Here is a 13491-nt window from a genome sequence, read left to right as displayed (position 1 = left end):
GTGCTGTTTGCCTCAACTTCCCGCTATACCTTTATTCAGTACTTCTAGAGGCTAGTGTAAAAGGACATCTATTAACAATCCTGACCCTATCTTCATTAAATGCTACTCAGCCTTTTTATTTTTTTTCCTCTATTAAAGCAGATAACTTTGTGTTTATCTACATTATGCTGCCTACTCACTTAACTTGTCTATATTGCCCTTGCCTTTTTGCAGTTTCACAACCAATAGCTAGCTCCAGCTTTTGTTGTTGAAATAGATACAGATTCTGATTTATTTATCACATGTATATGGAAACATACAGTGTAACGTGTTGATTGCATTAACACTCTACACACCCAAGGATAGGCTGGGGACAGCCTGCGGGTGTCGGCACACATTCCCGTGCCAGCATAGTATGCTCCAAGTGCTCAGTAGAACACCACTGAACACAAACAACAGTAGCGAACGAGCCCCCGTTCCTCCCTCCCACCTACACACAAACTCCAGTCTCCAGTTTCTGGTCATCAAGCTTCAACTTCTGATCAACCGTCGGTCTCCAGTCTTTGGTATCGATCGCCTAACTAGACGATGACGGGACCCTGAACTCCAGGCTCAAACCCCAAGCTTGCCGACTGACCTGTCATACCTTCTGCTCGCATTCGATTACAGGACCCACCAACCTGGGACAGCCCAATATCCACAGACGTCCTGCATTACCCATCCACATCGCTGCCCTTCAACTGTCGAGCAGAGGCCTAGACTCCAGATGTCCTTTGTCACCCATCCAAGTCGATGGACTGAGTGCAGAGCAGAGGCCTACTCTCCAGCCTGACCTCTAAATCCCACACATCTGTCCCTAATTTCTAATCTGACTCCTAACTTTGCTCTCTGTCCACAAAAGCAAACATATGAACAGGAAAAAAAAAACAACTAAATCTGAGGCCACAATCTCGAAAAAGATCTCAATTCGGTACCACCTTAACCAAAACATTACATTCAGTTTGCCCATCCAAATCATTTATGCAGAGGTTTACAGGAGGGAAGACTATTGTTAGATGAAAAGACTGGAGATGCTGAATTTCTTCCCTCTTTAAACAGAGTCAAAGTTATAGAGCATTACAGCACAGAAGCCGGCCCTTTGGCCCACCTGGTCTATGCCAAACTATTATTTTGCCTAGTTCCATTGACCTTCACCCAGACCATATCCCTCTATACCATTCCCATCCATGTACCTATCGAAATTTCTCTTAATGTTGAAATCGAACCTGCAACCAGCACACATATGTCTCAGGCTCCTCTTCATAGCCAATGCAGAGTATCCCTGAGACTGTTCCCCTCAATAATAAGGGTACCGCTTTGGATAATGTTGGTGGTGGGGGAAGGGGAGCTGCAGTGACCAGGTCTCTGGCACTGAGCACAAGAAAAGAAGGTGGGGTGGGAAGAAGAGAACTGCAGTAGTGATAGGGGATTCCATTGTTAGAGGAGAAGACACAAGATTCTGTGGGCATGAAAAAGACACCTGGATGGTACGTTGCCTCCCAGGTGCCAGGGTCAGGGACATCTCTGACTGGGTCCACAGCATTCTAAAGGGAGAGGGGGAGCAGCCAGAATTCTTAGTACATACTGACATCAATGACATAGGTAGGACAAGGAAGTCCTAAAGAAAGAATTTAGGGAGTGAAGTAGAAAGCTGAAAAGCAGGACGTCCAGGGTGGTGATCTCTGGATTGCTGCCTGTGCCACGTGCCAGTAAGGATAAGAATAGGATGATCTGGCAGATGAATACATGGCTGAGGAACTGGTGCAGGGGCCAAGGTTTCAGATTTCTAGATCAATGGGATCTCTTCTGGGGAAGGTGGAGTAGAATCCTTGTGGACAGAGTTAAAAAGCTGCAAGGTGAAAAGACCCTGATGGGAGATATATACAGGTCTCTGAACCAGGATGTGGGCTACAAATTACAATGGGAGATTAAAAAAACATGTCAAAAGGGCAATGTTACAATTGTCATGGGGGAAGGTTGGTGCTGGATCCAAAGAGAAAGAATTTATAGCGTGCCTACGAGATGGCTTTTTAGAGAGGCTCGTGGTTGAACCCACTAGGGCAAAGGCTATTCTGGGTTAGATGCTGTGCTTTGAACCAGATTTGATTAGGGAACTTCAAGTAAAGGAACCCTTAGGAGGCAGTGATCATAAAATGATAGGCTTTACCCTGCAATTTGAAAGGGAGAAGCTAAAGTCAAATGTATCAGTATTACAGTGGAGTAAAGGGAATTACAGAGGCATGAGAGAGGAATGGCTAAAGTTGACTGGAAGGGAACACTAGCAGTAATGACGGCAGAACAGCAATGGCTGGAGTTTCTCAGAGAAATTTGGAAGGCGCAGGATAGATACGTCCCAAAGTAGTAGTACTCTAAAGGCAGAATAATACAGCTGTGGCTGACAAGAGAAGGCAAAAACAAAATTAAAAGTAAAAAAAAGGGCTTATAATAGAGCTAAAATTAGTGGTAAGTTAGAGGATTTAGGAAGCTTTTGAAAACCAATGGAAGGCAATTTAAAAAGCCATAAGGAGGGAAAAGATGAAACATGAAGGTAAGCTAGCTAATAATATAAAGAGTAAAAGAGGCAAGAGTAGATATCGGACCACTGGAAAATGATGCTGGGGAGGTAGTAATGGGGACAAGGAAATAGCGGACAAACTAATTATGTATTTTGCATCCGTGTTCACTGTGGAAGACAATTGCAGTATATTAGAAGTTCGAAAGTGTCAGGGGGCAAAAGTGAGTGGAATTGTTATTACTAGGGAGAAGGTGCTTGGGAAACTGAAAGGTCTGAGGGTAGATAAGTCACCTAGACCAGATGTACTAAACTCCAGGGTTTTGAAAGATGCAGCTGAAGAGATTGTGGATGCAGTAATAATGATCTTTCAAGAATCACTAGATTCTGGCATAGTCCCAGAGGGCTGGAAACTTGCAAAGTTCACTCCACTCTTCAACAAAGGAGGAAGGCAGAAGAAAGGAAATTATAGGCCAGTTAGTCTGACCTCAGGTGGGAAGATGTTGGAGTTGATTGTTAAGAATGAGGTCTCAGTGTACTTAAGAGGCACTTGATAAAGTGGGCCAAATTTAGTATGGTTTCTTTAAGGGAATTCCTTGAGGAAGTAACAAGCAGGATATACAAAGGAGAATCGGTGGATATTGTGCACTTGGATTTTCCAGAAGGCCTTTGACAAAGTGCCGCATGAGGCTGCTTAAGAAGATAAGAGCCCATGGTATTACAGGGAAGATACCAGCATGGATAAAGGATTAACTTATGGGCAGGAGGTAAAGAGTGGGAATAAAGGGAGCCATTTCTGGTTGGTTGCCAGTGCCTAGTGATATTCCCCAGGGGTCGGTGTTGGGACCGCTTCTTTTTACATTATATGTCAATGATTTGGAAGACAGAATTGATGGCTTTGTGGCCCATTTGTGGATGACACAAAGATAGGTGGAGAGGCAGTTAGAGAAATAGAGAGGCTGCTGAAGGACTTAGATAGATTAGGAGAATGGGCAAAGAAGTAGCAGATGGAATACAAGGTCAGAAAGTGTATGGTCATGTACTTTGGTAGGAGGAACAAAAGTGAAGACTATTTTCTAAACAGGCAGAAGATTCAAAGATCCAAGATGGAAAGGAACTTGGGTGTCCTCGTGAAGAATTCCCAAAAACATAACTTGCAGGTTGAGTCGGTGGTGAGGAAGACAAATGCAATGTTAACATTCATTTCAAGAGGGCTAGAATATAAAAGCAAGGATGTAAGGATGAGGCTTTATATGGCACTGGTGAGGAGTGTTGTGAGCAGTTTTGGGCCCCTTATGTGCTAACATTGTTGAGAGTTAGAGAAAGTTCACGAGAAAGATTCCAGGAATTAAAGGGTTATCATATGAGGAGTGTTTGATGGCTCTGGGCAGAAACTCACTTGAATTTAGAAGAATGAGGGGGAATCTCATTGGAACCTATCAAATGTTGGAAGGCCTAGATAGAGTGGATGTGGGAAAGATGTTTCCTACAGTGGGGGGGGGGGGGAGGGGGCGGTCTACAACCAGAAGGCACAGCCTCAGAATAGATGGATGTCCATTTAGAACCCAGCTGAGCAGGAACTTAATTTGTGGAATCTGTTGCATTAGGTGGCTGTAGAGGTCAGGTCAAGTGGGTATACTAAAGCAGAGGCTGATAGATTCTTGATTAGTCAGGGTGTGAAAAGTTATGGGGAGAAGGCAAGAGAATGGGGCTCAGAGGAAAAATGGATCAGTCATGGTGAAATGGCGGAGCATACTCAATAGGCCAAATGGCTTAATTCTGCTCCTGTCACTTATGGTCTAAACATTTTACCTTTCATTCTTAACCCATTATCTCTCGTTCTAGTCTGATCCAGAGAATAATTCAAAACATGCACCAAATATAAAACAGTGTGCTTTAGCGCCCACTGGTATACATTTACCTCCATGGAGCCCATTTTCCGAGTCTTGGTCAGGGCAGACTTCCTTTGGGCATAAAAGGGCTCAGCTGGCTGAGGCAAGGCTGGAAGAAATCCATCCACGTCATCATTCCCTCGATTCTCTGAGAGATCCTCCATGCTGCCCTGATCAGTTTTGGAGCCACCATCATTCTATGGAGGATAAAAAAAACATAACCATCAACTCAGAAAAACTTAATTAATGACAACTGGCAGAAGGAGAGAGCTGAATACTGGCAAGTCATTCCAGTGCCTTGCAAAATAGCTGCCAATTTCAATCATACGAGGACAGGTACTTAAACTGCTGGAATAATTTGGAGAAATATGTGGAAGGGTAAACTGTGTGAATAATTGGATACCTTCAAAGAGGTCTTATGGTCTTCAGAGCAGCTGCATTCATATCCAAATATCTAAGTGAAGCTGGGATATGTCCATGGAACACAAACTATTTATTTCAGTCCATGATCCTTTCCACCTTTGCAAAGTGATTTATTTATTTATTTGTTTATTATTGAGATGCAGTGCAGAATATGCCCTTCCAGCCTTTCGAGCCACGCCGCCCAGCAACTCCCCGATATAACCCTAGCCTAATCACTGGACAATTTACAATGACTAATTAACCTACCAACTGGTATGTCTTTGGACTGTGGAAGGAGACTGTGGAAGGAAACTGAAGCACCTGGAGGAAACCCACGCAGTCACAGGGAGAACATATTAACTCCTTATAGACAGCGGTAAGAGTACAAATATATTAAACAGTGAAAGAACAAGAGAACACAAAGCATTTAATTGCAGTTACTTAATTTTAGATTTGCTTGAAAAGAATAGTTTTCAAATGTATTCATTGTGCTAGAAGTGTAATTCTCAGGGTTAGCAACAATTGATGTTTTAAAATTATTCTTTATGACTGCTCATTTTTCCAATGGCTGCTGGGGGATTCACTTTTTTCAGGAGAAATACAAAAATGAAAATCCTCCCAAAAAACGTGATCAGGATCATGCAAACTTAATAAGCTTAACAACAATACGCTAAATTGCAAACCCTATCAATTAAAAATCCATTTGATTAGATTCACAAGATGTTTGTTCCTGGGCTGAGGCTCCTCCTTGATGCCATACCCCAGCAACAAAGGCTAACAAATGTTCCCCTGCGAGTTAACAACATTCCCCAGTCTCCAGGGCAGGAATGGAACACACAACCTTGTAACATGGACTCTCCTAATTAGTCTGCAGCTGACAAAAAAAGATTATAAAAGAATTCTGGGCTAATGGATTCAAATTAATTCTGTGCAGAAAATTAATATACTTTTTTGTATTTCATAAAGGGATTATGCTCGCCCACTGTGAATTACCTCAGCCGATGCAGGACGAAAGCCAGACCCCGTAGGGGCATTTTCATCTTCATCACAGCCTTTAGCCCCTGGACTGAAATGAAGCTCTACGTGAAATCGCTCTTCAGACGAAGGGTCCTGGCAAAAAGCAGTAAACATTGAGAAACCAACGGCTAAGTTACAAAATAGAAGACTGATCATGTGGGTAAAGCTATTAATAAAACATAAAAGATCTTGGGCACTGCAGCAGAGGCCTGCAGAACAAACACAAGTTATGCTTAATCTTGATAAGTCACTGGTTGAGCCTATCTGCAGTATGTGGCCACCATATTCAAGGAAGGATGTGAAAAATAAAACTTCAACATTTATTTGAAGAATTAGGACTTGCAGGCCTGGAAGATGGGTTCAGGCCATCCCCAGGCTGGAGGAGCCACACGTCATATTGCATCTGGGTAGCTTCCAACCCGACGATAGGAACATCGCATTTTCTAACTTCCGGTAATTTCCCTCTGCCCCCCACCCCCCCTTTTTCCATTTCGGTTCCCCTCTTACCCCTTTCTCTTCTCTTCTCCTTGCTTATCACCTATCTTGTACCTCTCCTCCTTCCCTTTGTCCCCCACGGTCCACTCTCCTCTCCTATCAGATTCCTCCTTCTTCAGCCCTTTACTTTTTCCATCCATCACCTTCCAGCTTCTCATTTTATCCCTCCTTCCCTCCCCAAAGCACCCATTTTCCCCTGTCATTTGCCAGTTTATGCTCCTTTCCTTCTTCCCACCCCACCTTCATTCTGACTTGTTCTGCCTTCCTTTCCAATCCTGATGAAGGGTCTCAACCTAAAATTTCGATTACTTATTCCCCTCCATTGATGCTGCTTGGTCTCCAGCATTTTGTGTGCGTTGCTCTGGATTTCCAGCATCTACAGAATCTCTTGTGGTTTGGGATTAGGCTGGAGGCTCTTTTACAACTAGCATGGCCACAATGGGCCAAATAGCCTTTTCAGTCACCATAGGTTTTATTTTTGATTCTACCGCCTTGTAGAACTTTGCCACGGACAGTTCTAAGCCTGTCTACAAAAGAAGGTGGCTTGGGCACGGGGCTAGCAACAGTATCCCGTAAAAACCCAGTGCTACAGCAACACCAATACCTTCACCCTGGGAGAGGAAGGATCTTTGATGAACTACACTTTAAACTACTGACCCAAGACAGAGGACTCTGGAAAGCTTCTGTAGGAGTGATGGGCTTCAGAAGAAAAATGCCTTGCAGAGAATGCAGAGGAACTGTACTAGAATGGTTCTATGGTTCAGTCACGTGGAAGCAAGAGAAGATGGGATTATTCTCCTTACAGGTCAGATAATCCCTTGGAATTATGAGGGATCTGAAGAGCCAAGAGGGGTGATCAGTAACCAGAGGCCATTGAAATTAGTTAATTGGCAAGGGGACACAAGTGATTGCAGATGGTGTCAAATGAAACAAAAAAAAACTTAGAGGGATGAGCAGGTCAGGCAGCATCTGCGGAGGCAGAGAGATTCAACGTTTTTGGTCAAAAACCTGCATCAGGACCGAGAGCATAGAGGAAAGATAGCTGGTATTGAGAGGTGAGAAGTGTGAGGCAGAACAGTTAGAAGCAAACGGGCAGATGGAGCCTGGTTGACAAGGGGCATAGGAACAGAAGTAGAGCAGAGAGAGTTACTTATAAACAAAAAAAAAAGAGTGAATTGTCATGCAGCATAATTTGAAGTAACGACAATTCACTCCATTATTTTTTGTTTACAAGTAACTTCCCTGCTCTACTTCTGTTCCCATGTCCTTCGTCAACCAGGCTCCATCTGCCCGTTTGCTTCTAAGTTACAGTAGTAAGTTATAGTAGTAGTACGGGATCAGGGCAAAGAAAGGAGAGCATATTCAACGGTTTTTCCAAGAAGTCCGCAAAATGTAAGAAAGCTTAAGGAAGGTAACATAACTACAGGAAGGGAGCAGCTGGGAGAAAATGCAAACAGAAAAGCCAAAATAAAAACAGAAAATGTTGGAAACATATCAGGCTCGGTCAATGTCCGTAGAAAGAGGGAAGTTTTCAGTCTCAGGTCCTTTGTCAGAATTAGGGAAGACAGAAAATCCAATTAGCTTCTGTCAAGAGAGATGGCGGAGTATCAGGTGGATGAAGGGAAAATTTCAGGTAGGGAGATTTCAAATAGGAGTTAGGAGTACAAGCAGATTATGCTTCTCTGATGTCATAATATATTGTTAATGGTAAGGTTGTGGGATATGCCCTAAATAAAATAAGGAAAACCTAACAAGAATAATGTCCAGCAGAAATGGTCAGTTCTGATAGACAGAAAGAGTGAGTAAGTCATCCAAAGTTGGAGAATCCAATATGGAGGTCAGAGGGTTGCAATGTGCCCAGAAGGCAGATGAGGTGTTGTTCCTCAGGCTTACATTGGGCCTTGTTGGAACAGTGTAGGAACCCCAAACAGACATGCTCAGCAGGCCAGAACCCTGTTACTAGCAACACACATCTCAAAGAGGCATAATATGCTTCTAATTACCGCATAAATCCACATGGTTTTGCCCTACCAGAAATACTCCTTCTGCTCTACCCACCTCTACTCCACCTTCTCTGTAACTAAAAACAGACGTCCATTTCCAATCATATTCTCTCTCCAGATGCTGTCTGACCTGCTGATTATTTCCAGCATTTTCTGCTTTTAGTGTAATTGCTATTATACAATACTACAATATTTAATTGGTCTTATTCATTACAGAGAGAAATTCCTTCCTGCCTTATTAATACAAGAAAGCAAACTTCTGTCACATCATTATAACTCACCATCACCCCTCCCTATATGGGCCACTGCCCTTATGGAGAAGGTAGTGTACAGAATTTGACAAGGAGTCTATAACTGTTTTCAGACCGATCATAAATAACAAATAAGAGCAGTCACTTTCAAAACAAATTTCTGAATGATTTATGAAATCCACTCTGAAAAATTGGGACAATTGTTTGACAGGTTAAACAATGCCTGAGAATATGGTGACAGGAATGATCTTTAATAGCTTTAATAAGCCCACTGATCAATTCCTTCAGACACAAGAAGATAAAAAAGCCAGAAGCAAGCCATTCAGTCCTTTAAACTGCGGCTGCTCCAGCATTCAGTAACACTGTGGCAGAGGCAACAGCATCAGCACTCTGTGTAACCATGTAAATATGCTCAAATCCCCTTGCAGCAAAAGCAAATAGCCTATTGAATTCTCCCAGTCTGTTAACTTTCAATGATTCAAGCACAAAGACACCAAAGTCAAGGTGAAAACCAACATCTTTCAGTCTTTCATCATTTAAAATAAGTCCTCCACCTGCCAAAGTCACATCTTTCCATTGTTCATTTACTTAGCCTGTCTATATCCCAGGAAGCCCCCTCTGTAGTTGGGGTGAAGGAAGTCAGCAACTTTAAATTCCAGGGGGTTAACATATCAGGTGGCCTGTCCTGGGCTGCCACAGATGCAATCACAAGGAAGGCATGCCAGTGTCTTTACTTTCTTAGCAGGTTAAGGAGATTCAGCCTTTCATTGAACACCAACAAATTTCTATAGATGTTGAAAGTATTATGGTTGCATCATGGTCTGGTACAGCAATTCAAATATGAAGGAATCTAAGAAGCTGCACAGAGTAGTGGACTTGGCCCAATATTTCACAGGCACATCCCTCCCCACCATCGGAAGCATTGGCAAGAGGAGCTGCCTCAAGACAACATCATCCCCACCATATGGCCCATGCCATCTTCTTGCATTACCATCAGGCAGGAGGTACAGAGGTCTGAAGTCCCACAGCACTAGATTCAAGAACAACTATTTCCCTTCAAACATATTCTCAGTAAAACAGCCAATCAAAAACCCCACCCAACCCAGGCATTCTCTCTTCTCCCTCTTTCATAGAGCAAAAGATACAAAACCCTCAAAGAACCTACCAGCAGACTCAAGGACAACTTCTATCCCACCATTATAAGTCTATTGAACAGTTCTCTAGCAGGATAAGATGGCCTCATGCCCTCACAAGATACCTTGTTAAAAAAAATGCAAGTTGTTGTCTTCCTGCACTGCACTTTCTCTGTAACTAATACTTTATTCTGCACAGTAATTGTATTCTACTGCTACAATGAATTGATTTTTATGAATGGCATGCACAGCATGTTTTTCCACTGTTTTCTTCGTACATTTGACAATAAGGAGCCAATTTACCAATCATAAGATCTTAAGGCGTTGGAGCAGAAACAGAAAACATCTAGTGAGCGACATTTCTGTGGGTGAAAACACCTTGTTAATGAGAGAGGTCAAAAGAGGCCAGACTTGTTCAAAGTGAGAGGAAGGCGACAGCAACTCAAATGACCATACGTTACAACAGAGAAGCATCTCTGAATACATAACATGTCGAATCTTGAAATGGATGGACTACAGCAGAAGACCACAAACATACAGAAAAACACTCAGTGGCCACTAGGTGTGCCTTCCACCCTATTTATTGGACCTGTAAAAATGCTGTGCAACATCAAAGCCAATTTTTTTGGAACTCATTGGTCACAGCCTGAAAAAAAGGAGGAAACTAGAAGCCAATTCAACACCACTTTTCAAACAAGAACTAGAAAAGTACTGGGAAAAATATTTAAAACCAGAGGTGTCAGGAAGGAGAAAAGAGTTGGGATTTTAGTAATACATTTCAAAAGACCTGCACAAGTACAATGGGCCCAATGGCCTCTATTTTAGGATACTGTATATTTTATAACTAAGAAATGTCTTTCTAAATTAGTCTGAGTCTCATCTTACAAGACACACTCAAAAGTTCAGTAGACTTCATCCAGTCCTCAGATCAGCAGTGCCTTAAATCTCAAGAAATGCTATCCTTTAATTTTATATGCATGTGAACATTTTCTGAATAACAAACAAATAATTTGGCCAAACCAGTGACCAAGAGGCATATGAACAGAAAATATTCAAGCTCAGTCTCTGTTCTGCAGCCCCTCAAGAGCAATTTACAACTGGAGCGATGAAATGGACCAGTTAAGGAAGGGAGAAAGGAGCCATGATGTAGGATTACAGTGTCCACTGCCTGTTCATGGGTGAGTATTGGCTTAGGATTTTTCAGCAGCAATCTCCTATAGGTGATTACTGCCTGGGATCATCCCTGAGGATGGGTGAGTTGTAAATGGTGACTTCTGGAAGGGAAAGGAAAAGTTAAAAAAATCACACAATTAGGCTATTTGGCACAGTGGAAAGCAGATGGCATCTGATGAACTCAATTTATTATTTCAAGTTCAAAGTAAATTTATTATTAAAGTACATATGTCATCACATACAACCCTGAGACTCATTTTCTTGTGGGCATACTCAATAAATTGATAATATAATAACCAAAACAGAATCAATGAAGGACCTGTGCAAAAAACAACAAACTGTGTGTGAGTGTGTAAATAAGTAGATAAGGAGACAGACAGACAAGTAACAAATCCAGAAAAAGAGCCCCTGAAAATGTCCATACGATTGTGCGAACATTTCAATGATGGGGCAAGTTAAGTTGAGTGAAGTTATACCCTTTGCTTCAAGAGCCTGATGGTTGAAGGGTAATAACTGTTCCTGAACCTCATGGTGTGAGTCCTGGAGCTCCTGTACATTGTACCAGATGGCAGCAGTGAGAAGAAAGGATGTCCTGGATAGTGGCATTCCCTAATGATGGATGTTGCTTTCCTGTGACAACGTTTCCTGTAGATGTGCTCCATGATTGGGAGGGCTTTACCCGTGATGGACTAAGCCATATCCACTAGTTTTTATAGGATTTTCCGTTCAAGGGCATTGGTGATTCCATACCAGGCTGTGATACAGCCAATCAATACACTCTCCACCACACATTTATAGAAGTTTGTCAAAGTTTTAGATGTCATGCCAAATCTTCGCAAACTCTTAAGGAAGTAGAGGACTGCGTGCTTTCTTCGTAATTGCACTTATGTGCTGGGCCCACGACAGGTCCCCCAAAACAATAACACCGAGGAATTTAAAGTTGCTGACCCTCTCGACCCCTGATCCTTCGATGAGGAAATTGAAAAGGCTATTGATCAGGATACAGTGGACACTGTTGGCATGGATATTAATAAATAATTTGACAAAGTACCAAGCAAAAGGTTGGTTTACAAAACCAACACTCATAGAAAAGGAGGGTCAGTATCAACTTCTATTAAAATAATTGTTTCAAGGGCAGCCAATATCATGTTTATGGTTAATGGTTGTCTTCTGACAGGTAGTGGTGCTCCCCTGTGGTCTGTGCTAGGATCATTTATGTAAGTGACTTGATGTTGAAATAGAGAATGAAATTTCAAGATTACTAAGTGTGGCAAAGGTCAACACCAGATCATCCATAACAGAGCACTGACAGTCCAGCAGAACGAATAGACAAGAGGCATTAGGAAGTTAATACAAGAGTGAGGCAATGCAGAACAGATGGGAGAGGTAATGCAGATACAGTTCAAAAGAGATTGTCAAGGAACAGAGGGACCCAAGGGTGCATATGCATTGATCTGTGAAGGGCAACAGACATGTTAGTAAAGCAATATATGAAATACCGAGCTTTACAAATTGACTTACTTACAAAAATAGAAAATTCATGTTTTCCTTCACAAAGCTCACACAGGAGTGTGTCTAGTTCTAGTTAACGTGGAGGACAAATCGGTCATTGAGAGGGTGCAAAGGAGATTTACTTGAATGGTTCAAGGGATGATTGATTTTAGACTCCAGGTTAGATGGGAGAAGCTGGAACTATTTGCATTTGAGCAAAGGAGAATGAGATTGGAAAGAGGTGGACAAGACTAGAACATAAGAACGTAAGAAATAGGAGCAGGAGTAGGCCATTGGGCCCATTGAGCCTGCCCCACCATTCAATAAGATCATGGCTGATCTGTCCGTAACTCAGCTCCATCTACCTGCCTTTTCCCCATAACCCTTAATTCCCCTACTATGTAAAAACCTATCTGACTGTATCTTAAAATATATTTAGTGAAGAAGTCTCAACTGCTTCCCTGGGCACAGAATTCCACAGATTCACCACTCTCTGGGAAAAACAGTTTCTCCTCATCTCCCTCCTAAATCTTCTCCCCTGAATCTTGAGGCAATGTCCCCTAGTTCTAGTCTCACCTACCAATGGAAATAACTTTCCTACTTCTATATTATGTATCCCTTTCAAAATTTTGTATGTTTCTATAAAATCCCCTCTCATTCTTCTGAATTCCAGAAAGTATAGTCCCAGGCGACTCAATCTCTCCTCATAGATTAACCCCCATCTCTGGAATCAACCTGGTGAATCTCCTCTGCACTGCCTCCAAAGCCAGTATATCCTTCCTCAAGTACAGAGACCAGAACTGCACACAGTACTCCAGGTGCGGTCTCACCAGTACCCTGTATAGTTGCAGCATGACCTCCCTGCTCTTGAATTCAATCTATAATTATGACTATAATGGGTCTTTAAGGATAAAGAAACAAAAACTGCTCTCACTAACTAAAAACACAAGAATAAGAAATTGTATATTAAATATTTTTCAGTGAGAATGGAGAAAGGCTTTTTTTTAATGTAAATAGTAACAATCTGGAACACATTGACTACAAGGGTGGTGGAAGTGGAGACAATCAATTATTTCAGAAGAAACTTGGATAAGCACTTGGAAG

The 13491-nt window shown here is 42.2% G+C and overlaps 1 protein-coding gene across 5 annotated transcripts in view; it reads right to left on the bottom strand.

The window, feature by feature from the left end:
• The window catches only part of ppip5k1a (diphosphoinositol pentakisphosphate kinase 1a), a 237048-nt gene that overhangs the window by 81150 nt on the left and 142407 nt on the right, over nt 1-13491 (bottom strand). For all 5 annotated transcript variants that reach the window (XR_011889605.1, XM_072282170.1, XM_072282171.1 and 2 more), the window contains exons 23-24: nt 5818-5934; nt 4452-4619 (exon numbers count right to left, since the gene is read on the bottom strand). Coding sequence is in view for 4 of the 5 variants with exons in the window: in XM_072282170.1 (XP_072138271.1) it covers nt 4452-4619; nt 5818-5934 (285 nt within the window). In the remaining variant the exon portion in view is untranslated. The remainder of the gene's footprint in view (nt 1-4451; nt 4620-5817; nt 5935-13491) is intronic.

Source organism: Mobula birostris, chromosome 18 (genome assembly GCF_030028105.1).
Source record: "Mobula birostris isolate sMobBir1 chromosome 18, sMobBir1.hap1, whole genome shotgun sequence".
In the NCBI taxonomy this organism is placed as follows: domain Eukaryota; kingdom Metazoa; phylum Chordata; class Chondrichthyes; order Myliobatiformes; family Myliobatidae; genus Mobula; species Mobula birostris.
This window is presented reverse-complemented; position numbering and strand designations above follow the sequence as displayed.